Below are 26,132 nucleotides of genomic sequence, written 5' to 3'. Positions count from 1 at the left end.
TTTAGTTCTATCCCCCTACTATGGAGTTTAGTAGTAGATGAGCTCCTTGAGTTGCTCACAAACAAAGGGATTCGGTGCCAGGGTAAGCCGATGACAATGTCATAATGGTACAAGATAAATTTGAGAACACTCTCTACGGCATAGTTCAAAGGGGCTTAAATCTAGCAAAGGGGTAGTGCAACACGATAGGATTAAATATCAACCCGTCATAAACAACCGCCATTCCTTTCAAAAAGCGAAGATATCTTCCGGGCTTGAGGCATCTTACACTTGGCGGCAGGGGCAATGTACACTTGCCCAACCGCAGCACTTGCAGTCATGCTGAAGCTGACACTGCTGCATCTAATGATCAAACGGACAGCGAAACATACCATGCTGCTCATGGCAGCAGAGGGTTTTGGAAAAAGGAAGATAATGTCGTCTCAACAAATGAAGGCTTTAGGAGAAGACACATCACTGATCCTTCATCCAAGGAACGGCCTAACTATCATAAATAATGATGTAACTAAACAAAACAGAATCGGTTTGGAACCGACTGATTTTAAAATAATTACATTTATACTTACTTTATGAGTTTCAAATACAAACATATGAGCCAAATGTTTCGTTTTACTATATAATATATTTATTTAAATATTTATTGAAACTTCTTCGTATATCAGCAGATATCAGCAACGAAGCAATTAAAGTGATCGTAAAATTTGCATAAATCACAAAAAATACTAATTCAATACTTCTGTAACAACATATAAACAATATTTAGAATATTATGTACGCACGAATTTGACAAGCTTTATAAATAATAGATCTAAGACCAAGGCATTTCAACAATAACAAAAAAAAAACATGTACAGAATAGTAGGCAAAATAAAATGGAATGATGAACAAAACTAAATGTATAATACAATTTTGCACTTTAAGTTGCAATATTTCACATGTGCCATTTTTGCTGTTGCTTTTATACTTTAATTTCGTAAGCTTTAATATTTATTGTGAATAACAAGAAATCATTCCGTTTTTGTTTTATTGTTTTATAAGGGATTTAGTACATTTAACATTTACTTTATCGACTACACTAGTCGATTGCATACTTTTGACAAGCAAACGCATATTATTTTATTTATTTAAGCTTTACCGCTGATTGGCGCTGAACCGCCTTTCTGAGGTTGATTCTCGTTTTCCTTTTCCAATTGCTTGCCCAGGTATTCCCTATGGAAATTGATTTATTGAATTATAATTTTAATACAAATAAATTCATAAATCAATAAACATAATTTTACAGTACGAATGAAAAAATGTGCTTGACATCTTCATTGCTGAGTTTTGATTGTTAAAATGGTTTCAATGACGTTTTAAAAGCTATTTCTTTTAAATTTATGCACGAATTAAAATATACATATAAATTTAAAATTAATGGATGATTGAAAATGCAAATTTCGATTACATGTAAATCTCTAATAAAACTTACCAATTGTGCACCATCAGTTTTTGTACCGCCAATAGAGCCTCATAACGCACATTTGGATCATCGTGAGCCAGCAGTTGCATAACAATTTGTTTACCGCCCAATTGCTCTAAAACACTGTAATAAAAAAGAAATACGATTATTAAGCTACAGTTGCTACACAAGTTCGGGAACTTACTGTTTGCCTCGGGGATAATGGCGCACGTATTCTCCGATATCGAAACAAGCTACAGACAAAATAATATGATCCTTTGAAGTTTCTAATAAATGCACCAGTATACGCAAAAGCTCGTAATTCTTCTCATTCAAACGATGAGCATTTTCACGCCAAAATTTAGCCGATTTATGTACTGGCGACCATTCGAGACGTGCGCTACGTAATTCAGTGGCATATTCATCGAAGGAGCTCAAATCCTGTACAGAGTTCTGTAGCTTCTCGGTGAGGAATTCCACATCGGCAGAGATGTCCTCATCATCGAAGCGACGTTGCTCCAAAATGGACAACTGTTTCAGAACCTTGCACTGAACCATAGCAATGCAATGCTCCTTCGCCACTTGTGGATCTGTGGGCTTCTCAATCAAATTGCGAAATACGGCGAGAATAATGCGAGTAACCTACAAAAAAAATAATAATAATAAATTACATTAAACAAAAGTTCAACTTTTGATGGTAATTACGAATATACCTTTTCCTTGGCACTATCACTGAGAATATCGGCCAAAATCGGTATAACACTGAACTTGTTCATTTTTGTGGCCAAAAGTGGGTTGAATGTGAGCACCCATAAGCAGAATACCAATTGGTATTGCACCTTAAATGAAAGTAAAAACGTTTTTCTAACAATTTATGACATCATTTTCTTTAATAATAATTTACCTGGAAGTTAACGCGAGACGATAGAATGCTGATCAATGTGCTAATACCATCAACCGAAACGAAAGCAAAGCGATACTCATCAATACGAAGCATCATTTGCAGACAGCGAGCAACAGATTGGATATACTCATTAGCCTATATAGAAAGACCCGTTGGATAAAAAGATATACAAGATTACTTAACAACTTATGAGCATTAGCATTAGTGCAATAAATCAATTAGTTTGATTAGTTAAATTCTGAGTTTCTTTAAAATTTACTTGAATCTAATTCTACGATTATAACATTTTCTAGAAGACTACCGAATAGTAACAAAATCTAAGCTAAGAAACTAGGTGCATACAGCTGTTTGTGTGGAGTCCATTTTTTAAGAAATATCTTACCAAATAATAAAACTGTAAACATGATTACATTTACCACAGCGATTTTACAAACCAGATTATATATGTATATTGAAAGTTAAGTTTTAAAAATTCAAAAAGTGTTAAATGGTTCAGATAGTGTAAAACGGTGTGTTTTAGAAAGTTTAATATTTTTGAGAATAAAACATATTTATGTACATCATATTCATTAACTAGTTGAAAATAAATTAAAAATATGGTAATTATATGTATAAATTATATTAAAATAAGAAAAAAGTTAACCTCGGCTGCACCGAAGCTTCAATACCCTTCACAAATGAAAAGTTTCCATACGAGAACTTCAATCCAATCTAAAATCATGAAGATAAAAGGACGTGTGCAAAATTTCTGATCGACATTTTAAAATTTACATGACATGGCTAAATCGACGCAACTCGCCTTGCTTTTAATTTTATTTTATTTTTATTTTTTATTTCTTTTATTTAATAAATCACCAAAATCCACAAAAGACTTTGAGCTATGGAATGAAGTTTGTTTGAAATTTGTCTTCTATGGCCAATTAAGGAGTTCGAATGATGGAGAACTTCGAGTTATAGAAGTTCGAGTTATGGAAGTTCGAGTTATAGAAGATCGACTGTATTTTAATTGCCTTTTGAAGCCATCACTCGTAGTAAGTTTTTACGAATATAAATCTTATACTTATTTGTAAACTATAAACTTTAAAATTATTATTTTTTGTCATACAAATAATTTTCTAGAAACATTTAAAATTAAAGCTTTTATAGAAAAATTAGAAAATATTTTGTAAGTTACTTAATTTTAAACTAGAAAATATATACGCTATAATAAAATTTAGACATATACTAAAGACCACAACTCAGGCACATAGCTAGTTCAACTATCATACATAAACTAAGCTCATGAAAACTGCAATTAAAATAACTTATAAATTTAGCGCTATACGAGTATAAATACATATAAACTTACTATACAGAACATAGCATAAAGCTAAAAATCTTTACTCAGAATTTCACAGTTATTAGTGTTGTTAGCATAACATTATTTTTACAATCAACATAAGCGGCTAAAATTCACATTTTTAAACTACATTTTTTTACTACATAAAAAATACATAAGTTAATTATTTTTGCACAAAACTAGCGCTAGACACTATTGGCTTTAGTCAAATTATGAGATAATATATTATTTATTGAGCACAACATTTAAAGATTGGAAGATAGCAGTGAATGAACGACTGGCTTCTTATTAAATTATAGCAATTCGTTTGCCAAAACACTTAGAAAAGAATATGCAAGTGATATTTCAATTATCACAATTACTAAATGCCTAATTATAATAAATAATGCAGTTTTTATTTATTTTGCGGGTGAAATTTTTAAGAGAGACAGAATTCACTCTACCGGAATGGGTACCCTGCCATCGACGAGAGCATTTTGTTGCTCCACAGTCATCTCACGGTATCTCTCGCCTGTGATTTGTTGCTGTGATTGTTGTTGTTGCGCCACATTCGGACTGTAATGATTATTATTCTTAGAAGATTGCTGGTCTTTACCATGCCCATGTCCGTGCTGATGTACCACAATTGTCTGCACACGTCTAGATAGTGTGGCCTGCTCTTTTATATATGCCTTGGCCTAAGGTTTGCGTATGGCGTGTCGAGTACATTGTATGTGCCAATTCGTTTGTTTGGTTATATCAATTGTGATTAGTGCACTCAGTTTTGTTGTTGTTCAGTAGTATCAATGACGGTAGTATGTGGTGGTGTAAACAGTGTAATTGGTACACATTTTTATGTTTGTAATTTGAATAAAAATTCACATTAGAAATTGAAATTGAATTTACATTTAAAACATAATGTTATTAACAACGAAGTGACCTCCATGGCGATATTGTGGTTGGTGGAACGTGTGGTGGTATAGATGTGACAATTTCCAAGCCTCAAAGTTAGGCTCGTCATATTAGTGGTGCAAATATTTGATAGTGCTTTTTTTTGAATGGCCTCGATAATGTTTAAATGGTTTTTAATGACTATATCAGTTTTAATAAATTTTTTGTTGTCTCAACTTAGCACTCAACAAATTGTTAGTAAACGAACATAAACATTCCCAAATTATATAAAAATTATAATTGTGTATTTATATTCAATTACGAAAATAATATAAAACATGCTAATTTATCGGAAAACCAGAGTACCTGTACCTATTTACTGACAAACATATATGTACATATGCATTTATGTGTTTTCTGTGAATTGTTTTGTGTTGTTAAAGTGTGAAAAAATCTATTATTGATAAAAAAAAAATTTAACCTCAAGCCAATTGCAAATTCTTTATACAAAAAGGAAAAAAAAACATTAACTTCGGTTGCGTTATGCTATGCTGTAGTGGTCCGATCTGAAAAATGATCAAGGACTGTAGCGTTCCCTTTGTCAATAATCTATGACAAACTTGGTGTTAAAACTTGAGAAATAAAAAAGTTTTCCATGCAAGGACGGGATATTGATCACTTAACTTGTAAGACAGCTAGATACTATAATGGTCCGATATCGGCAGCTTATTGGAGACAAAAGGACGTGTTCAAAGTTGTATATCGATATCTCATAAAATGAGGGACTTGTTCGCGTATATGCAGACAGATGATCAGACGAACAGACTGACAGATCGTTTATATGTGGATTTTATAGAGTATCTGAACAAACAACATAGCCGACTTTATTGTAAGTATGTTGTGGGTACCAAGAATATATGTATTTTAATATTTCCGACACTACTTCCAATTTTTCAGCAGCAAAGAATTTGTAGTTAATAGTTAAGGAAATTATTTGCGTTAATTAAATTAATTATTATGTTATTATTTTTGAGGCATGCTCAGGGCCCAAATATAATAAGATGCTTATATACTTTAAAAAAGAAATAAATAAAAAAAAATTATTTGAAGATAACCCCATTTTTCCAAGTTAATTCTCACACATAAACTGGTAGAGACTACCATATCGTTGATATTAAGTTTTGATTAAATTAATTTTTTATAAAACTACCATTCAATATCCGCCAAAATATTCAAATTTAATCATACCAGGGGAAATCATAAATAATTTATTATGAAAGCACAAATCATCCATGTACAGCTCATTCCAATATGTTTCCACCAGTCAATTAGCAGGCACAATTTAAATATTAAATCACTTATGTTTTTTAATAGTATCATAGATATTTCAAATCAAAGAAATAACAACCAGCAGGGCCATCGATTTTTCTAAATATTTGTAATTAATTATTTTTTCACATTCAATATATGATGTTTAGTTTTCTAAAAACGCAATCCGATAATATATTTTTATAAAAACATCAACATAACAATGGTAAATTTACTCGCAACAATCTACCTTATAACATTTCAGTTTGCATGCAAACTATTTAACATAAAAACATGCATGCCGCGACCAATGATTGTAAATGAAATAACTATATAAATTAATGTATTCAATAAAATTTTACAATACTTAAAGATACATAATTACATGAAGTTGCTTAGGGCCTGTATATCTATGATGCATTGTATACATACATACATACACATGTTTGCTCATACACAGATTACTTACGTTCACGGTCAGCTGATCCTTCAAAAATTGCAAATAGAAGTTAAGGTCTGATTTGGGCATAAGTTCGCGACCCCAACAAGCTAATTTAGCTAGAATTCTCGATGACATGTTAACAATGAAACCATCTTGACGGTTTAATAAGTTGAGAAAAGGTCCCCAGACACACTCTTTATGTTGCTTAGCGTAGTCGTGGAAAAAGTCAACACGTGAACGTTCTTCTTGCAACAAATCATCGATGAGCACAAGTATGTACTGTATTGTCTGATCTTTTGAGACATGAGCTAGCAAATTTAACAAGGTTTTCACTGCTTGAGTGGAGTTTTTCTGCAGATAGGCCGCCTTGGCAGTGTCTAGTGCACTGATTGCATTATAGTCTTCTTGCGATATCATCTGCGACTGCATATAGGAGGCCCAATTAATGGTCTTGGTACGTATGTCAGCTGCTTGTTGCTGCAACACCGAAGTGGCAGCAATCATATCTGTAAATATATTTTAATTAAAATATGGCACAATCTGAACAATTGCATTCATTGGTCTTGTGGTTAGTGTTTTTCTTTTGTAAACTTACCGATGTTTTCATCGGGCAAATTTATTAATTCTTTGACGTCTGCCATTTTTTGCTAACTTTATGAAATTAAATCGAGCACTTATATTGCAATATTAAACGAATTTTCACAATCTTTTTGCCCAAAATTTCACTCAATTCGCACTTTTCGCTATTGCGATGAACCAATTCAGCTGACAAAAGTCACAAGACCCAGAAAACAGAGTTGCAGCAAATTGGTAGTGTGATGGATCAATGACAGCTGACTTTTGTTTTTGATTTCTCAACCATTCCTCAAATATCAGAATTCTAAAAAAGTGGTGTATTTTTCTTGTGAAACTCTTTAGTCATTTGCAGATAAAATAGTAATGTGGAAAATTATATTGCATCCGCATTATAGGTAATTTTATTAAAAGAAATATGTGCAGAAGTTTATAAATAAAAATATACAAATAGCAGCTTTTTAAGGTTTTGTTTCTAATTTTTAATTATTGCTAGAACACTCTGTGATTCCTAGCCTTTCAAACTTACTTCACCTGTTACTAAATTTTGACAATCAGCTGATTGTCAACTAATTTAAATTCAAAATAAAAAAATAATGCATAAACAATAACAAATTATGTGATTATAAAGTCGAAGATGCCTTTTTTACCAACGCATTTCTTTTCGTTAAATTGACACTATTGTCCATATTGATAATGTTATTTACTCCAATAATTAAACAAAAGAAAGGTGGCAATAAAAGCTCATTGCTACCACCCCTTCCGGACGGCTCTCCGGTAATTGGAGTATTCACCGGTATTTCAGTAGAAGTGTGCGGTGCCGAAGATATTAGAAAAATATACGAAAATGGATTTTTTGGGAAAGGCAGTAAATCTAGAGGAGCGCCAAAATTAATTACAACAGGCACCATCGATGATACCGAGAGCTTGTCACTGGAATTGGAAGAGTCTGCATTTCTAGCTTATTTCCTCGGTATCTTATGTATACACGATATCCAATGTAATGAAATGCAGTATAGAGAATTTTTGGAAGCTGCGAAAAATGTTAATTCACATTTTTTAGAATGTTTGGGTTCTTATCTATATCTTAAGTCAAAAGGATGGATTATTAAAAGTGGTATTAAATTCGGCGGCAACTTTTGTGAGTAAATATGTTTATAACTTTTATTCAATCTATGCTTATTTTTTATCTTTTGTAGTGATTTATAAAAGAGGTCCGCGTTACAACCATGCTAGCTTCATTATTTTTGTGCATACTAAATCTGATATAAAGGATATCTCAATCAAAGATTTGAAAGGACTTCAGCGCATTGCCGAAACCTCAGATAAGGATGTCTTGTTGCTGGAAGTGTCGAAACCAAATGTTTTAACTTATAATACTATTTCCGACCTTGCTGCACTTAAAATTTCAGAAACAATAATTCGACGATTTAACAGCACTTCATTTGTACAAAGTCAAAAGATAACAAAATGAATTATATAGAACGATGAAAATTACATTTTTTGCACACGATGTTTTTTTGGAATGCCAGTACGCCGGTAATCTGAACGCTCTTCCAGATAAATCTTCGTGCATTCTTCTCTAAATTCATCATTTTTATACCATTTGGTTAGGCATGACTTCAAAGCGGAATTTTCATTTCGGCATGTTACAACCATTAATATGCTGTTTGCCTTACAACACGTTTCAAATTCCTGTACTTCTTTACTGCAGTGAATTTGTTTCGCACGGTCACGCATAATCCTGGGAATAAGCACTTCCTTTTCCACTTTCCTCAAGGATGTGTCGTTAGGATCGCCTTGAAAAAGTTAAATTGCAATATAAGTCTAACAAAATTGTTAATGACAAGAAATACCCAAATCATGTGGATTATTTGGATTAAAAGCAATTTTCTCCTCAGTTTGTAGACTCATATTTCTTTTCTTTAAATTTACTCCACAATCTCAATACAAACTTGCACACATAACAGAAAGGTTTAACAGCTGATGTACATATGTATATAAATTTTATATATAGTATTGCCATCTCGAATTTTTGTTTGTTTGTTTGAGGAATTTTTGATGTAACTGTATAATTCTGTAGATGCAGAATTTCTATTTATGTATGTAAGTACACATGTAATTGGCAATAATCAATTAATTACCTTTTGTTGTTGTGTAGTGGCAGAAACCATTCATAAAAAATTGACAATTTGTTACTTAGGACCAACTGACGTGGGACGCATTTTCTCAGATCGCCATGCGGTGGTGAAGTGGCATCCATTTGCACTTCGTGCTTTAAGTTTTGCACTGAGCTTTCTTAATTACATCTGGAGTAAGTTACAATAAGACGAAAGGCGGCATTAGGTTCTTAAATAGCGGGAACATTTAAGACATTAAAGGCAAGACTTCTATTTTTTATATGGTTCAAGACAGATTCGAGCAGCCTCAACCTTTTGCCAAAAGATGGATCACATATGGTATACATTTCCTGTCATTATAGCTGAAAAACTATTTTTAAGCTGTCCCAACTTGTGTAGAAATTTGAAGATTAACCGTAACTCGATATGGACCGCCGCAGTCAGTTCTAAATTCAAAGATCTCCAAAGAACAATATATATTGAGTTCGAATTTTCCTATTTATTTTGTCGCACAAAAGCGAAGCGGAAGTGCAGTGTATTATCGGCGATGCATATACATTGTATACAACTATTTCCGGGAGTTACTTTTGTTAAAGCCTCACATATATCATATTTCAACGTTTTTTATTTAACTGGAATATTCTCTAGTTAATGATTTGAATTTATAGATATATACATACTTATGTATGTATGTAATACCTAAGTTGACATTGGTTAAACGAAACAAACAGTAGCTAAAATGAGATATATAATGCTAAATATAATAACTGCAAAACTCTCCATAAAGCTCGCAAACTGCATCCATTCATAAGGTGTTTCGTCGGCAGATATCAAATTACTAAACTCCTGCAATGTCACATCCTCAAATTGAGCGTTCACGTCGCAAGTTTCAGGCTGAGCAAGAAGCATTTTTCTCTTTGGTGTGATATAAGAAACAAATGAGTGCCGGAGCAAGTTAGATATAGTGGGATGTAGTTTGCCGCGATACGAAGCATGTGTGGCGAATATTGAAAAGACGGTAAGAAGCTGTTGGATTGTAACCAAAATGTAGCTGCAACTGAAGAATTTCGCTGCAAATAAATAAATGCATTAACCGCTTATAATTTTTCAATTCACGAATTTCACCACACTAACTCACCAATGTAAGGTGTAGTACGCGCGAATTTACCCACATTTTGAGCAAAATATAGCAAAACGAACGTTATTATGATCAAATTCAATCCATTGAGACATATTTTCGAATGATGGCTCGTCTCAAAACATAATGTAAGCATTGACAGTAATATAACCGTTGAACCCAGCGCTCGAAATACGGTAACAAAGGCACAACGTCGCTCAAAACTTAGATGATACTCCATAACAATATATGGCTCGGCACAACAAGAGTAGACAGTCGCTACACGTTCCACACTGAAATCAGTCACCTTATATTTCATACTCGCCATATACTTATCCTCAAAACTCATGCTGTCATTGGGGTTCGTATAATTTTTAAAGTCCAATTCGAAACCATCATAAGTCCACGAACCGAGATTCAGTTTACACTCATGTCTATCATGTGGCCAATTATTCATGTTTGTGCTGCAAAAAACATTCATATCAACGTTATCGCTCCAGAGTACCATGCCAGTGTGTGCCAATATGACGGTGCCGTGATGGTGCATTCGTAGAAACTTATCGGGCGCATTGTTGTAAACCTAATAATTTTTCGCAAATATATATGTACAAACATAAATTTCAAATATGTGAATATGTATACCTATGTATGTATGTACATATGGAATTAAATAAGTATATATGAACCACTCATTTGCAGCGCGACTATGGAGACCAGGCACGAGGCATTGGTGCCCTTATGATAACTAAGGAATTTTTCTCAACTATAAATTTGGTTTCTCGCTTATGATGGTAATCGCAACAAATAAGTGGTACGGTGTATATGCATACAATATATATATGTATGTACAGGGTGATCCTAAATTAACGCAAGATTGGAATTCAAGAGAAAGTTTTCATCTTTCGATTGTTGTTTTTTGTTGATACACAGAGGATGAGGTTAATTATGGAATGAAACATTAAACAAAATGCCTCCACGACTTATAACTCTTGCCAACAGGTACTACTTCGGATTAAGTAGGCAATTGAAAAGGAAAGTCCTCAAAGACCAAACTCTACCAGTCACTCTTCATTCCCATCCTGCTACATGGTACAGAGGCATGGACGATCGGCGTTTGGAGTTTTCGAGAGAAAGGTTCTGCGGTAGATTTATGGTCCTTTGCGCATTGGCAACGCCGAATACCGCAGTCGATGGAACGTTGAGCTGTACGAGTTCAGCGAATTAAGAGACAGCGGCTACGCTGGCTAGGTTATGTCGTCCGAATGGTTGAGAATTTTCGGCGCAGTACCCGCTGGGGGATGCACAGGAAGAGAAAGACCTCCACTGCGTTGGAAAGACCAAGTGGAGACGGACTTGGCTACACTTGTAATCTCCAATTGGCGACAAAGACCGAAAAGATAGAACGACTGGCACGCTGTTGCAAAATTCGAAGAAGATGGTCCAATTATGCCTCCAGTGCAAAATTCAGACCAAACAGTTACACGTTGTGGGTGCATGCGATTTTCGACAATCACATGTGGGTCCTCAGGACCTTTCATTATTTTTGAAATACTTGTATTATGTTATAATGAAGACACGTTTTTCTATCGTGTATCCATTTTTACAAAGCCTAAACGGTCAGCTGTTCTTTTTTTTTTGGGTTGTGAACACTTTACTACATGAATGGTGGCAAATTCAAATCTTGCGTTAATTTTGGGATGTATTGTGTTTATATTATTATTATTCATATTAGAGCAAACAAACCTCTAAGTCTGGCACCCAAATCAATTTTTGACGAACTGGTATGCGAGTTAGATTATTGTAATCGCGCGGGTTCCAACCTAATTTCGGATCTTGCCAAAGCTGAAAATATTAAAAATAAATTATAATAACTTTACAAAAATAAATTAATATGCTAATTGAAATCTAATTATTTATAGAAAAAGAGTTCGATCCATCAAATCAATATATCCAAATTATAAAAAAAGGAAAAACGTTACCTTCGGTTACACCGAAACTATAATACCTTTCACAAATACAAAAGATTCAATACAAGTACTTGATTTTGATTGGTTGTAGTTGTAGTGGCAGAATTCTACCGAGTTGACAGTCCTTGGCCGAATAAAAATCCGGCTCCGTTCCGGTTACGTAGACCCAACTGTCGTGGAAACGGGGATCGGTCAATTTGCATAACAGCTATTTGCTATAGTTATCCGATGTGAACATTTTTTCGGAGATTGTACCCTATTTTTAAATAATCCGTGCCAAATTTCGTGAAGATATCTCGTTTTATAAAAAAGTTATCCATACAAAGACACGGTTTTGGACGATCAGTTTGTATAGCAGATATATGATATAATGGTCCGATATCGGTGATTTCGGCAATACACATATATAGACTGGTTAGCAACGGTTGATATGAGGATATATTGTCCAGAGTTAGACAGTCTTAGGCAGACCACTGCAGTATATTTCAAGCTGAGCTTCTTGTTATTGGGAAAGCCACGGAGCTAACCTTTCAGCTGACAATTCTAGAGTTAATGTCGTAGATAGTTATGCTGCAATGAAGAATTTGACCACGTTTGGCATATCGGCCAGAAGTGTCTTGGAAAGCAGGACAGCAGTGGAGTGTCGCCAAAACAGCCATAAACGACTTTACTTTACTAGTTGCCAGATCGCAAAGGCTTTGTGGGCAATGAGATAGTGAACTAGATGTCAGAAGTAGTGTACGGCTGTTACACGAAGTCGTGGTAAACATTGAAAAATCTAAGCATTATCTATATGACAATCTGGACAGGACCATTGCAAGCAGAATCAAAACAAGATGGAACGATCCACCTGCCTGCAAAACAGCAAAATTCCTGTGTAAAACGGTAATGAGAGATTGTAAGAGGTGTGGTTAGTGAGACCACAGAGTCCCTTGAAATTTGCGACAATGCCTACACCTGATGAACATCATAACTGAACTACACCTGGTTTCGCAAAAGACCAAACCTAGTCAATGCGTGGGTCATTAGCCTACCAGACAAACCTAACCTAATATTTTAATATCAGGTTGTCAAATATTAAATTATGAAGTTTTCGTCTAGATGGAAACAGATTAATGAACGAAACGTGCATATTTGAACTAAATCCGATCACTGTAACAAAGAGCTGACGAAAAAAACAAAAACCCCGTCTAAAAAATATGTTTTTGTATGAGGTACATACGTAAAGTAGGGGTCGGTGGTGGAGGTAACGTCCTCATTCGACTCAAATTTTCACCCGGCGAATGATTTTTTAAGTTTGTAAACAAAAAGAAGACTCACCGGGCCAATCCGGAAAGTACGCTGAATGAAACAGTCGCTTCTAGACGAAATCGACCAATTTGATCAAGTTGACATAATCACTTTTTTCTTCCCCTCATACCTTCATACTTATACTTGTATGTTTGTAGTTCATGTAAATATCTTAATATTATTTCTATTACAGCCTTACCACATTCAAAAGTCCCACAAAATGAACTGATCCATCCGACTCTCGAAAGTCAAAATGTTCTAACACTAAGTTTGTATGCACATCAATGCGTTGACCCTCGCCGGTGGGCTTAACGAGTGCATTGTAATTAACGAACAAATCAGTGATGAGCGACTGACGTGCCACAGATGCGGAGTAAACTGACAAACATGAAATTGCAAACAATATTTTCATCAATAAATGCACCAAATTTAAATTTATATTTTTTCCACTAACGATATTTTAAATAATTTACTAACATTTTGATTCTGTTGTGATTACAATTGAAAATAGAAGTAAATAAAAGCTGCTCAACGCAGACCACGATGTGAATTTCAGACACTTCATAGTGTCGCTGAGACGCCGCAATTGGAAAAGTCACTTACTCGTCTGCACTTCAAAATCAACTGATCTTCCAGGTCAGCCGTCGGGCTTGTGCTCATCTCTTAGTTGTACGCTTAACGCGCTGCATAATTTGTTTGTGATTTAATTTACTCAAGTAAAGTTAAATTGATGCTAAATTTAAAACGAGATGGAACGACGAGGAATTACTAAAGTCTCTTAATAGCTTGAAGTGCATATGTGTGTGGTGCAATATTGACGGTTTAAGTTGTTTAGTCTGTAATAAATATAAGAATATTAATATAAATTTTGAAAGATTTTTTTTACTTTCAGACCAGAACTGTTTGATATGTGTATGTATGTTCTTAAACATTACAAATATGGTGAACTTCAAAATTTTTGAAAAAATATACGTGGTCCTTACTTCTTGATCTCACCCCAAAACCATAGCCTATCTCTGGTATACAGTCGAGAGGTTATGTTCATCATTCTACGATTGCAAATAACATTTCTAAGCTAAAATAGTTACTGCTATGCTATTTGTTGATCAACATTTGTGTTGTTGTTAAGTGAAAACTGTCACTTTCACATCCAGAGAGTTCTTTCAACAATTTCTGGGACATCAAAACGGAACTAAGAATTTTGAGAGCCACTTTCAACACTTAAATGCACTGAAGTAACGGGCGATCCGTACAATCCGCAACACCTTCACCCATCTTGAGGCCCAGCATTCATTATTGGATAATATTCGAACGAAAAGACAATGTCCAGCTCGTAGTGAAGAAAATATGTACATATAGCAGCCATGGCTCACCCTCACCCTCATGAAGGCCGTAGAGAGCCGATTCGGCGCAGTTTGCAACAACTAACTGGCTGACGTATGGAACGACTCGGTGCAATTTACGTCAAATCGAAATTTCAAATTGAAAGCGTACAGCTTGTGAAAGAACTGATGAGGCCCATTATCGCATTTGAGACGAAGAGCAACCTAAGGAGATTCAAGAGATGTCATTTCATTCAGAAAAAACAACAGTTTGTTGTGATTTGTAGCCTGGTGGACACATCTGTCATATTTCTTCAAAAATAATGTCAGTGGGAACGTAACCAATAACTGACTATTTGATGCCTGAAATTGAAGCTTGTGATATCGGCGACATTTAGTTTCAGCAAGCCGGCGCCACTTCTCAGACATCGCATCAATTTCACGTTTTGAGCCGGTCGATTGACCTCCAAGGTCGTGTGATATCACACAGTTAGATTTTTTCCTGTTGGGATTCGTAAAGTCTAAAGTCTTATTCGACTCAGGACTTTGAGCAAAACATCACGCGTGTCATTTGCCAGTTATGAGTCGAAATGCTCGAACGAGTCACCAAAAATTGGACACTGCCGATGGCCAACATTGAAGGAGTTAATGTTCAAAAATAAATTCAAGTGAATATTCTTTCGAATGATAATAAACATTACCCATTAAATGTGAAGTTTCTGTGTTTGTTCTTTAAAAATGTAGGCAAACTCGAAATGGATCACCTGTTATAAAAACGCTCTGTCTAGTCACTATATAAAGGACTAACGATTTCTTGATCCGTTTTTTTGCTATTCCATTTAAATTTTCAATTTTAACTATAAAGTGAATCTCAAGTTTAAATATGGCTTTTTATATTGATTTCTAACCAAATTTTTGAAAAATCTTTGAATAAAATCTTAGAAAATATTAAGCATTATTATTTGCCTAACTCATATTGTTGAGAAAATTAAAATTTGTCTAAAAATAAATTTAATTTAATTTTTTTAATTTAATAAGTATGAAAATCGTTTCTTTTGTTGCACCCTTAGTATTATTAAGTGAATTTATACAAATACAGAAACAAAATGCACTCACATGATTTTAATACTTTAATTGTATATGTACATTAAGATCGAAAACAATATGCACCCTGCAGGAAAGTGCACTACTAGTTTAGAATTGGTACGGATGTAGTAACGTTATGAAGCGCTTATCAAACCAATTGTAAGAATGGGCTTTCGGGTACAAAAGGGTACAATTAGTCGCTCCACAAAACATGCTGAAGCAAAAAATAATAGTTGGTTCCACATAAAAAGTTCCATAAATAACCTGTTATTTTTCGACTAACCGCAGACTCATCACGAACTTATCGCACATCTGAACGACCTTCGACCTCTTCAACTGATGAAAATATTAAAAAAAACTGAAGAATATGCTGTATGAAAATCATCAGGTAAGTGTTAGAGAGAGAGAGAGAACTCGATATCTCTCGCGAGTCCGTTCCGATGATTTTGGTGGGTATTTCGGGTATGAAACGACTATATCGACTATAGCGTATTACATCTGGTGGCGATTACTGTGAAGGCGACAAAAAATATTGATGTATAATTAAAAATGTGGGATTTATTTACAATTTCCGGGTACTTGCTTGTGCAGCTGATGCAGATCACCTTAAAATCCTGAGCTACATTTGGCTGAGCAGTCTGCGTTTCCTTACAGGGTATGTACTAAATGCAAAGCCAACTAAATTAACACATATCACATGCAATTCTTATAGGAATTATATATGTATGTACATACATATATGTATATACTCTCACACAATCTTAAGGAGCTGACTCCGAATGCTGTATTAAATCTCAGCGCAGTTCAGTTAAGTGAGGAACTCGGACGCGTACACTTCTAGAAACGACTACAAAAATTTACAAACTCTTAATTGAAAATACAAAGTGATTTTTTGATAAAAAAAAAAAGAAATACTTACTTCCTGCAGTTTCGTTGTGCTTATCCGCCATTGACTATGAGTCGGTCGTTAACGCTTGGAATTTGCTTATTTCTGTTGCAATCTGCCAACTGTAAGAATTCCGATATCTACAAAAACACACACGCTGCGTTTATTGATTAATTGCTACACTAGAAATGGGATTTATACATACATTGTTGTATCTACAGTGATTTCAAATTTGAAGTGAATGTGCGACGAATATGAGGGGAAAGATTTTAATCAATTCTTTTCACTTTAAATGGATATACTTATGTATTTAATATTTTATTAGTTAATCGCATGGCTTGGAGCTTTAAGTCTCGATAATGATCTTCGAACTTCATGTCTCAATAACGCTTACTCATTCTTCAGTCAATATTTTGAGCATCTTTCTTTGATTGGTGTTAAAACAGACTTCGAAGAGGCATACAAAAGAATGCCAATTTTTTCTTTCTTTGGAAATATCGTCACCCCAAATGTGGAATTATATATCTTTAGGGTCTGGACTTCGCCAATAATCTCAAATTTCTAAATATTGTCTCTAGGAAGGTGTTAAGCATTCCACTTCTTCGTTCTGACATTTTGAAATTTGCATAATACTGGTGGCTCATTGCAAATGCCAATTTAGTGTTGATTATTATAACAAATATTTCGGCACGATTTGAACCGAAGTATAATGGCCGAAGTCATCGCGTTTGGACTAAAAAAATATTAAATTACTTTTTATCTGAAAAATTTATGTGTTCCGGTGTGCCGAACTACCCGATAGGAAATTTCTAAGTTTCAAATCGTTTTTGCTTTTTTTGTAATTTAAAAAAATTCGGTACATTTCTATTAAGCTTTAAATAATAAACCTTGCGAATTTTTGAATTAAATAATTTTGGATTGAAACTCAAAATTAATTTTTAATTGATAGACTTTTAAAATTATTGTTAAGTATTTAATTATAATTAAAAACACTAAAAATTGAAAATTAAAGTCTTAATTCCAAATTCAAAATTAAAAATTAATAAAATATTTTTAAGTTAAAAAATAGAGTAACAAATAAAAAAAAATATTTTTCACATCGGTCAGATCAGATTTATATACAAAAATTGTGACAAAAAAGTACCTGGAAATTATAAATAAAACGCAAAATATTTAATTATTCAACCATATTAGTTTGTGGCCTTCAAAGTAATCCCACCCAGATGTAATACACTTCTGCCAACGATTCTTCCAGTCCTCGAAACACTTCTCCTACGCACCTTTTGGGATGGAATTCAGATCCTTCAGCGAATTTTGTTTTATCTCTTCGATCGACCGAAAACGGGTTTTACAGAGCGGCAATTTCAGTTCAGGAAATAAGAAAAAATCACACGGAGCAAAATCTGCTGAATATGGTAGTTGATCGATGGTATTAATTGCGTTTTTTGGCTTCAAATTCGGTCACAATAGTGGCTTGATGCGACGGTGCAATATCATTGTGTGGTGTTCTTCCACAATTCCGACTGTTTTCGATGGATGTTCTCACGCAAACTACTAAAAACGACCAAATAGAACTCCTTATGGACCCTCAGTCCCTCCGGATCAAATTCATTATTCACTAAACCACGGATATCAAGAAAAACAATTAGCATCGCCTTCATTTTTGAGCGACTTTGTCGTGTTATATTTTTTTTTTTTTTGGTTTTGGCTCGTTTTTTGCCACCATTCCTATGATTAATGACTTGTTCGCATGACAAACTCATAAAGCCATGTCTCATCGGCAGTTATAATGCTCTCCACGAATGTGGTATTGGAATTCGCACGACTAAACATGGCCAAAGAGATCTGTTTACGGTATTCTTTTAAAAAAAAAATTTTGCTTTATCGAGACTAGTCGAGCAAGAACACGTTTCATACCAAAAATATTCACCAAAATCATTCGAACGAACTCGTGAGAGATGTCGAGCTCTCTTGCCATCTCTTTAACACTTGCCTGACGATTTTCACTTTCACTTTTTAATATTTTCATCAGTTGAAAAGATCGAAGGTCGTCCAGAACAAACCTTGTTTTGAAGGATCTCTTGGCCGTTTTTGTAGGCTTTGTACAACTTGTGGGCTTGTGGTTTTGATAAAACTGAATCACCGAAAGCTTTTTCCAACATTCACTACGATTTCGCACTCGAAATTTGGTTAGAAATACAAAATTTGAGACAAATGCTTTGTTCGATATATTTATCCATTATAAAAATCGCAACGCACTACTGAGGTGGACCGACTTAAGGGGTTAAGGATAGTCAGAATTTTCAAAAAATGAATTTTTTTTTGCATTTTCGTTAAGTGTAATATCTTAAAAATATTCTCTGAGAATTTCATGTTGATCCGACAATTAGTTTTTAAATTATTCGACAAATAACAAAGAGAGCTCGGGCACTTCAAAGCGCTAGTGTGAAACTTTAAACGCGTTTTCTCAAAACTATGTTTTTAGAACTGACAGATGACTGACAGATCGCGCTCATATTTTACATAGTATTATAATTAAGGACAGTCCTATCAACTTAGTAAATATTTTTTTTAATATTATTTACCCGGAGAACTTAATTACAATTCCCGGATGCTTTTCTGTCACAATGCATTTTAACCTAACCTTTAAATAACGAATAAGTCCTTATAGCCCAGATAGAATCATAAGAGAACTTTCTCGCCATCTGTCTTGCTTATCCCCTTCCACTAGAAATGAGCGCCCTAGATGACTAAACTGAAAATTTTCATAAAGTCGGAATTGCTTCAAATATGATGGAAATCAGAAGAAATAAGTACTCATCTGATAATAGGGGCGAATCCAGAGTAGAATTTCGTCACATATGATGGATATAACGTATAACTTTTAACTTTTTTTTTAACTCTCCGCGTCCCCTCGTGGATCCGCCCCTATCTGATAATCCCGCTCTTGTTTTTCCAAACTTAATTAGCAAACCTCAATATGTATGTACATATATCTCGAAAAACACTCCATACAAAAAAAATTTAATGCTCGAAAATTGTATGGTGTCTTAACCTTACTTTTTGGAACATCACTATAGTGGGTTTTATTTTTCAATGCAGCACAAGATATCGTTGCCAATGGTACTAAATCTTGGAACATAACCACCTTGGATCGGTTGCATCTACAGTTATTTATCAACTATGATAAGAACGTACATCCCTCATATCACGGTATACCGACCAATATCACATTGGGTATGTCGGTCAACTACGTCGATATTGATGAGATAAATGGGAAAATGATTTTGCACTCTTGGTTAAAGATTGTAAGTGAAAAAACACCTCAAATTATACTGCTAAACTATTTTTGAACAATTTTCCATTAATCTATTGTAAATATTCATTAAAAACCTTTGCAGAGATGGATGGATGAAAAACGTTCGTGGAACAGTGCCGATTATGACAATATAACGCAAATCCATTTAAAACCGAAAGAAGTATGGAAACCAGATTTAACACTCTTTAATAGCGCTGGCGACAAGAGTGACTACTTGGGTGATACACAAATATTATTGTCGAACGATGGCAGCTTCTTATGGGTACCACCAGCCGTATATACCGCATACTGTAGTTTGAATTTCCGCAATTGGCCCTACGATACGCAAGTGTGCAAAGTGAAGGTCGGCTCATTGGCGCTCACGTACATCGATGCACGTTATCTGGATTTGAAAGAGAGCTTAGACTACAGTGACCTAGTACAATCTACACAGTGGGAAATCGTTGAAGGCGCCACATCTTATCGAAAACAGGATTATTATAATTACATTGAGTTCAGATTTAATCTAAAGCGTCGTTCGTCAATGTATACAGCGGTTATCTTTACGCCAGCTTCCTGCATAATATTACTGGCGCTTTCCTCGTTTTGGCTGCCCCCGCAAATGGGTGAAAAAATACTATTGAACGGTGTGCTGATTGTACTCATAGCTGCCTTTCTCATGTATTTCGCGCAACTACTGCCGATTTTGGCCGAAAATACACCACTTGTAGGTTTGTATTAACATGCTACTATGAGCAAAAAAATTGTAAGAATTTGTTCACAATTCTCAATGTATTCTTGAAAGTCTGGTTCGTCTCTGTCAAAGTAATGCCTATGTCCCAAATTCATTGATGCCAACGTTTTTTCCCAACATCGAAATGTCTTCAATTGACTCAAAAAGATTTCTCGGGAGCGGTCGTTTGAGTTGGTTGAATAGTCAGAAGTCGCGCGGAGCTAAATCAAACAAATACGTTGGTTGCTGCACGAAAATTGGTTGAAAATATGGCGAAAACCCCATGAAGAATAAATGCAGATTGTGACAGTGCTTTATCGTGGTGCTAAAACCAAGAGTTGTCTGCCCATAATTCCGGCATCTTTTTATGAATAGCTCCGCGCGAACGACAAATATCCAAATAGTATTTCTGTTGAAAAAAGCAAGGCAAGGGCGATTTGGCCGGTCGAAAGACATTCCCAGTGCACCACATCTAGATAAAAAAAGAAAATTGTCAACTAACCTGGATTTTTGACCTACTTTAACGTGGTTTTTTAGGCTTCGACTCACCTTTGCCACGATATTTGGCCGATTGATCGTATATTTCTGGGTCGTGAGCATAGATCCAATACTCTTCGTCAGTAATAATACGTTTCATGGCATCCTGATAGTCGGAAAGCATTGTTTCACATATGTTAACGAGACACTGAGAGATTTTGGAACCACTCGTGCTTTCACTTTTCTTAGGCCCATATGATCTTTCAAAATGACTTTCACGGCTCCTTCTGATATTCCAATGATGCTAGACTGTTAATCGTCGATTCTCAAGCACCAATTCTTTTATTTTATTGACGTGTTGATCACCAGTTGATTTTGATAGCCGCGCTAAGTTGATATAGCCATGTCCGTCTGTCTGTATATATTTTTCCCCTGAGAGGTTGCTCATTTTTCGGAACCGCCGATATCATACCACTAAGTACATAGTGTCAATCAAAATCAAGTTCTTGTAGGGAAAACTTGATCCTATGAACGTTTTTTCTTATTTGGATAATATTCATCATAGCACATGTAGATATAGACTAGTCGAAAAAGTCTTTTCGTATTTCTAATCAAACTTTTATTTTGTTTATATTTATAATGAACTTTAATGAATCAAATATTATACATATGTACCATTTTGGTCGACCACTTTTTGCCATTTTTCCGCTGGAGACATTATTCCATTAGTGTAAAACTTTTCTGGTTTCTCGGAAAAAAACAGCGATAATTAGGCTTCTCTTGAAGCCAACTTTACTCCATTAAGGGAGTTCTGCATTGGCCGAAACATATGGCAGTCCGATGGCGCAAAATCAGGGCTATATGGTGGATGCATTAAAACTTCCCCGCCAAGCTCTCCCAGTTTTTGCCGAGTCATCAAAGATGTATGTGGTCTAGCGTTGTCCTGATGGAAGACATAGCCCTTTCTGTTCATCAGTTCTGTCAGTTTTTTTCGTTTGCTTGCTTCAATCTCATTAGTTGTTGACAGTAAAATGTAAAATCAATCGTTCGACCAGGTTGGAGCAGTTCATAGAAGATGGTTCCTTTCCAATCCCACCAAACACTCAGCATAACCTTTCGTGGCGTCCATCCTGGCTTTGCAACCATTTGTTGAGCTTCACCACGCTTAGACCATGATCTTTTTCGCACATTATTGTCTTATTTGATCCACTGTCGTCTTCTGTTACCATTTACTTCAGAAATGGTTCAATTTCATTTCGTTTCAGCAAAGAATCACAGATGTTAATTCGGTCCATTAAATTTTTCACAGACAATTCATATGGTACCCAAACATCGGGCTTCTTTTTGTAGCCAGCCTTTTTTAAATGATTCAAATCCGTTTGATAACACCGGTCAACAAAAACAAAATTTTTTTATGGGTTTCTGTTCTCATGCTTGGATTCTGATTCTAGACATTGAAAAACACTTAAATATTAATTTTTAGCTCTTAAAGTTTGCTTTGGGCTGATCTACATCGATAAGTATATTAAGTATATACTCATATGAGCATAAAAGAAATACAAAAAATATTCACTTTTAGACAATAATTTCTTGTTATTTTACATATATATTATTGTTTATGACACATCTTGACTAAAATCGACTCTTGTATCTAAAAAAACGTTTTCTAATTATAATCTATAGTGAAATTGTAGAAAAAATATTATATAAAAATCAGTCATTTCATGCTTAAAAATCGAAAAATTGCTCTAATTTCTACGAAAGCAAACTTTAACCGGAAAAAAAAATTTTCCCCTTATTTTTGTCATAGGAGAAACTCAAATTTAACATGTAGATGTCAGACCCAAAAATCGTGTTGACCGGTGTAATGAATATTAAGTTCCTTAGCGATGTCATGGCTGCTTAAGTGATGATCCTGCTCAATCGTTTCCATAATTTCATCGACTTTTTCAACGATAGGTCAACTAGAGCGAGGTGCATTTTTCACATCGAAATTTCCAGAACAGAAGCGAGCAAACCCAATGACTCTCTACCTGTAATTTCCATTTAGTTTGTCTTTTCCCAAAATCGCCAGACAAACTATTCGTGTCGTATACAAATACCCACTATTTGATATATTGAGATAATTCTTCACACGAAAATAAAAAAATGGTGTACTAATATAGGAAAAAAGTTTTTATCGACTCGATTTCTGCGTGTAGTTTAATTGAACCAGTCTGAATCAAATTTGATATTAATACGTGAGGTATCTCAACAAATTTAGGAGATCGTATTCTCTCATATATTCTACAAATTGTTGCCATGAGTCAACTCATATACCAAATATAATATAATTATTTTTCTTACACTTTAAGGCGACGATAACTGTCGATTTGAGTGCTATATTAATAAAATTGAGTAGAAATATTTTAGCTCTGGGATTATCGGTTCCACAACAATTTATTTGTTAAGGTTTGAATTAAAAGATTTATTATATTATATATTCTCCTTTTCTTACTTTCAGTACTGTTTTACAGCTGTAGCTTGTTGTTGCTCAGCATCTCAACGATAATTGCCGTGTGTGTATTGTATCTCTCAACGGCGAAGCATAAACGGCACTTACCTGAGTTTGTCAAGACCATACTCAACGGACCGCTAAGCAAGATTCTTCTGCTAGAAAACTTCACATTGGAAGCGGAACCGCACACCGTTAGCATGAATAACGGCACCAAAGAGTTGGTCGAGCATCAATACGAGAATCCTGACGGCATAACCGATGCAGCGGCCATGCACGCATCCACCTCGTCCTCTGCTAATCGTTTCATTCAATTTGAGTGGATTTTATTGGCCACAGCCATTGATCGTATTGCCTTCCTATGTTATAGCCTTACATTCATAGTTTTGTCTATTTTATATGCTGTCTAAGTTAAATTGGCTTTAGTAAATTATGTTTCTATGATTATTATCAAATACCTATTTGAAAACATACACAATGATATATATGTACATACATATTGTTTTGAATAAAAGTAAATAACAATAAAAACAACGGATGTTAAACTCTGAAAGTATTAGTTGGCTCAAATCGCATTATTTCTAGATTTTAAATTTCTAGTTCGAAATCGAATTAAAAAATTAAAACTAAATTTTGAATCCCAAATATCGGATTAAAAGTTCAAAATTATAATTTTATACATATTAATAAAAATTAAAAACAATTAAGGAGTTTTTCCCGATTTTATTTATTCTAAGCTCAAATATACACTGTTATAAGAAAAACACATGCGGTACAAAGTCACCCCGAAGTTCAAAAATCTTTATATAATATTAGGGATATAGGATTAAGGGAAGTGTTGACCCGATTCAACCGATTTGTTACACACAGAGATGTCAACATCAGGAGAGGATTTTCTCTGAATTTAAATTATATGCACTGGGTCCACACATTCAGGACCTAGGGTCTGAAACAGTTTTCGTTCGATTTCAGTTATTTTTAGCTATAAGGTGGCACTCTTCGTGCAAAGTGAATTCTGAAAGAATAAGATGGAAATTAAAATCTTTCTTGGAACCAACATTAACACAAACAACAACCTCATCCTCGAAATCCAGGTGCTACTTCGGACTGAGTACGCAATTGAGAAGTAAACTCATCTCTCGACAAACAAATACCAAGTCACTCTTCATCACCGTCCTGCTATATTGTGCAGAGGCATGAATGATGACAACATCTGATGAACCGGCTTTACGAATTTTCAAGAGAAAGGTTCTGCGGAAGATTTATGGACCATATTGGCAACGGATGGATGGAATGATGAGCTGTATCAGATATACGACGCCATTGACATAGTTCATCGAATTAAGAGACAGCGGCTGCGCTGGCTAGATCATGTTGTCCGGATGGAAAAGAACACTTCATCTTTGAAGGTTTTCGATTCAGTATCCGGGGATGCAGAGGAAGACCTCCACTCCGTTGGAAGGACCAAGTAGAGAAGAACCTGGCTACGCTTGGAATATCCAATTGGCGCCACATAGCGAAAAAAAGAAACGACTGACGCGCTGTTGTTAACTCGGCTATAATCGCGTAAGCGGTGTCTACGCCAATTAAGAAGAAGACATACAGACTAGTATATGATTGATTCAAAGCTCCAATGGTTTTAAAAATATTTTTCATTAATTACCCAACAAGTCGCTACTACGAAAACTTAATAACAAGTGGGCGGAAAAGTTCGTAGGCTAACATAGAAAAAACTTTATTTTCATAAAATGCGATTTTATTATTCAATATAGTTGTTTTTGAAGGCGATACAACGATTATAGCGGTCAAAAAATTGTTTCATACCATTTTCAAAATACATTTGCCTTAAGCCTCAGGTTCTGCGATTACCTCTTAATTGTTGCTAAATTTATTTCCAGTGGACATTCTTTTGAGTTCTGCGAACTGGAAATACTCCTTGGGAGCCAGATCTGGAGAATACGGTGAATGCGGAAGCAATTCGAAACCACATTCATGGAATTATTGCAGCGTATTCATTGATTTGTTACACGGTGCGTTATCTTGATGAAACAGCAATTTTTCTTTAACGCAATTTCGTCCTTCCAATCCTCCAATAACGCAATGCAATAATTGCTGTTAATGGTTCTTCCTTTTGGAGATAGTGGATGAATATTAAACGACATCCATCCCAAATTACTGATGACATAACCTTGCCAGTCGACTTTTGTGTCTTTCCATGCTTTGGAGTTGGTTCATCACGTGGAGTCCGCTCGGCTGACTGTCGACTGGACTCCAGTATGAAATGATGGAGCCATGTTTCATCGTTTTTTTTTACTATAGAACAACTGCTTTGACTTGCAGAGCAATGTTGAAAAATAAAGTCTGACACTTTTAACATTTTGGACGTATTTAGCATATATTTTAAAATTTGATTTCCGATGTAACATATTTTCAATATATAACAAATAAATGTGTTCTTAACTATAAAT

At 34.8% G+C, this 26,132-nt stretch overlaps 5 protein-coding genes across 6 annotated transcripts; 2 read left to right on the top strand and 3 right to left on the bottom strand.

Moving 5' to 3' along the window:
• Positions 1–602: 602 nt before the first annotated feature.
• Positions 603–7,096, bottom strand: LOC105233539 (V-type proton ATPase subunit H). 2 transcript variants are annotated; one of them, XM_011215651.4, is made up of 8 exons: positions 6,897–7,096; positions 6,329–6,807; positions 4,125–4,358; positions 2,343–2,477; positions 2,152–2,277; positions 1,644–2,080; positions 1,469–1,582; positions 603–1,209 (listed from the first exon to the last, which is right to left on the bottom strand). In XM_011215651.4, the coding sequence occupies exons 1-8, from the start codon at positions 6,940–6,942 to the stop codon at positions 1,125–1,127; spliced, it is 1,656 nt and encodes a 551-aa protein (XP_011213953.1). In that variant the 5' UTR covers positions 6,943–7,096; the 3' UTR covers positions 603–1,124. The 2 variants fall into 2 exon arrangements, with proteins under 2 accessions (XP_011213953.1, XP_011213954.1); XM_011215652.4 differs by lacking the exon at positions 4,125–4,358 and having other exon boundaries at positions 6,897–7,095.
• Positions 7,097–7,427: 331 nt separating this feature from the next.
• LOC105233542 (tRNA-splicing endonuclease subunit Sen2) lies at positions 7,428–8,371 on the top strand. The gene is made up of 2 exons (XM_011215654.4): positions 7,428–8,015; positions 8,074–8,371. Exons 1-2 carry the CDS (start codon positions 7,571–7,573, stop codon positions 8,346–8,348), a joined length of 720 nt encoding a protein of 239 aa, XP_011213956.2. The 5' UTR covers positions 7,428–7,570; the 3' UTR covers positions 8,349–8,371.
• LOC105233540 (COX assembly mitochondrial protein homolog) lies at positions 8,296–8,885 on the bottom strand. The gene is made up of 2 exons (XM_011215653.4): positions 8,731–8,885; positions 8,296–8,673 (listed from the first exon to the last, which is right to left on the bottom strand). Exons 1-2 carry the CDS (start codon positions 8,786–8,788, stop codon positions 8,369–8,371), a joined length of 363 nt encoding a protein of 120 aa, XP_011213955.1. The 5' UTR covers positions 8,789–8,885; the 3' UTR covers positions 8,296–8,368.
• Positions 8,886–9,599: 714 nt separating this feature from the next.
• LOC105233543 (acetylcholine receptor subunit alpha-like 1) lies at positions 9,600–14,004 on the bottom strand. The gene is made up of 5 exons (XM_049446367.1): positions 13,846–14,004; positions 13,568–13,746; positions 11,855–11,953; positions 10,133–10,691; positions 9,600–10,064 (listed from the first exon to the last, which is right to left on the bottom strand). The coding sequence occupies exons 1-5, from the start codon at positions 13,931–13,933 to the stop codon at positions 9,709–9,711; spliced, it is 1,281 nt and encodes a 426-aa protein (XP_049302324.1). The 5' UTR covers positions 13,934–14,004; the 3' UTR covers positions 9,600–9,708.
• Positions 14,005–16,573: 2,569 nt separating this feature from the next.
• Positions 16,574–24,159, top strand: LOC105233544 (acetylcholine receptor subunit beta-type lev-1). The gene is made up of 4 exons (XM_049446366.1): positions 16,574–16,786; positions 19,765–19,970; positions 20,064–20,691; positions 23,674–24,159. Exons 1-4 carry the CDS (start codon positions 16,732–16,734, stop codon positions 24,072–24,074), a joined length of 1,290 nt encoding a protein of 429 aa, XP_049302323.1. The 5' UTR covers positions 16,574–16,731; the 3' UTR covers positions 24,075–24,159.
• The last annotated feature ends 1,973 nt before the right edge of the window (positions 24,160–26,132 follow it).

The sequence above is a fragment of the Bactrocera dorsalis genome, chromosome 1 (genome assembly GCF_023373825.1).
Source record: "Bactrocera dorsalis isolate Fly_Bdor chromosome 1, ASM2337382v1, whole genome shotgun sequence".
Lineage (NCBI taxonomy): Eukaryota > Metazoa > Arthropoda > Insecta > Diptera > Tephritidae > Bactrocera > Bactrocera dorsalis.
This window is presented reverse-complemented; position numbering and strand designations above follow the sequence as displayed.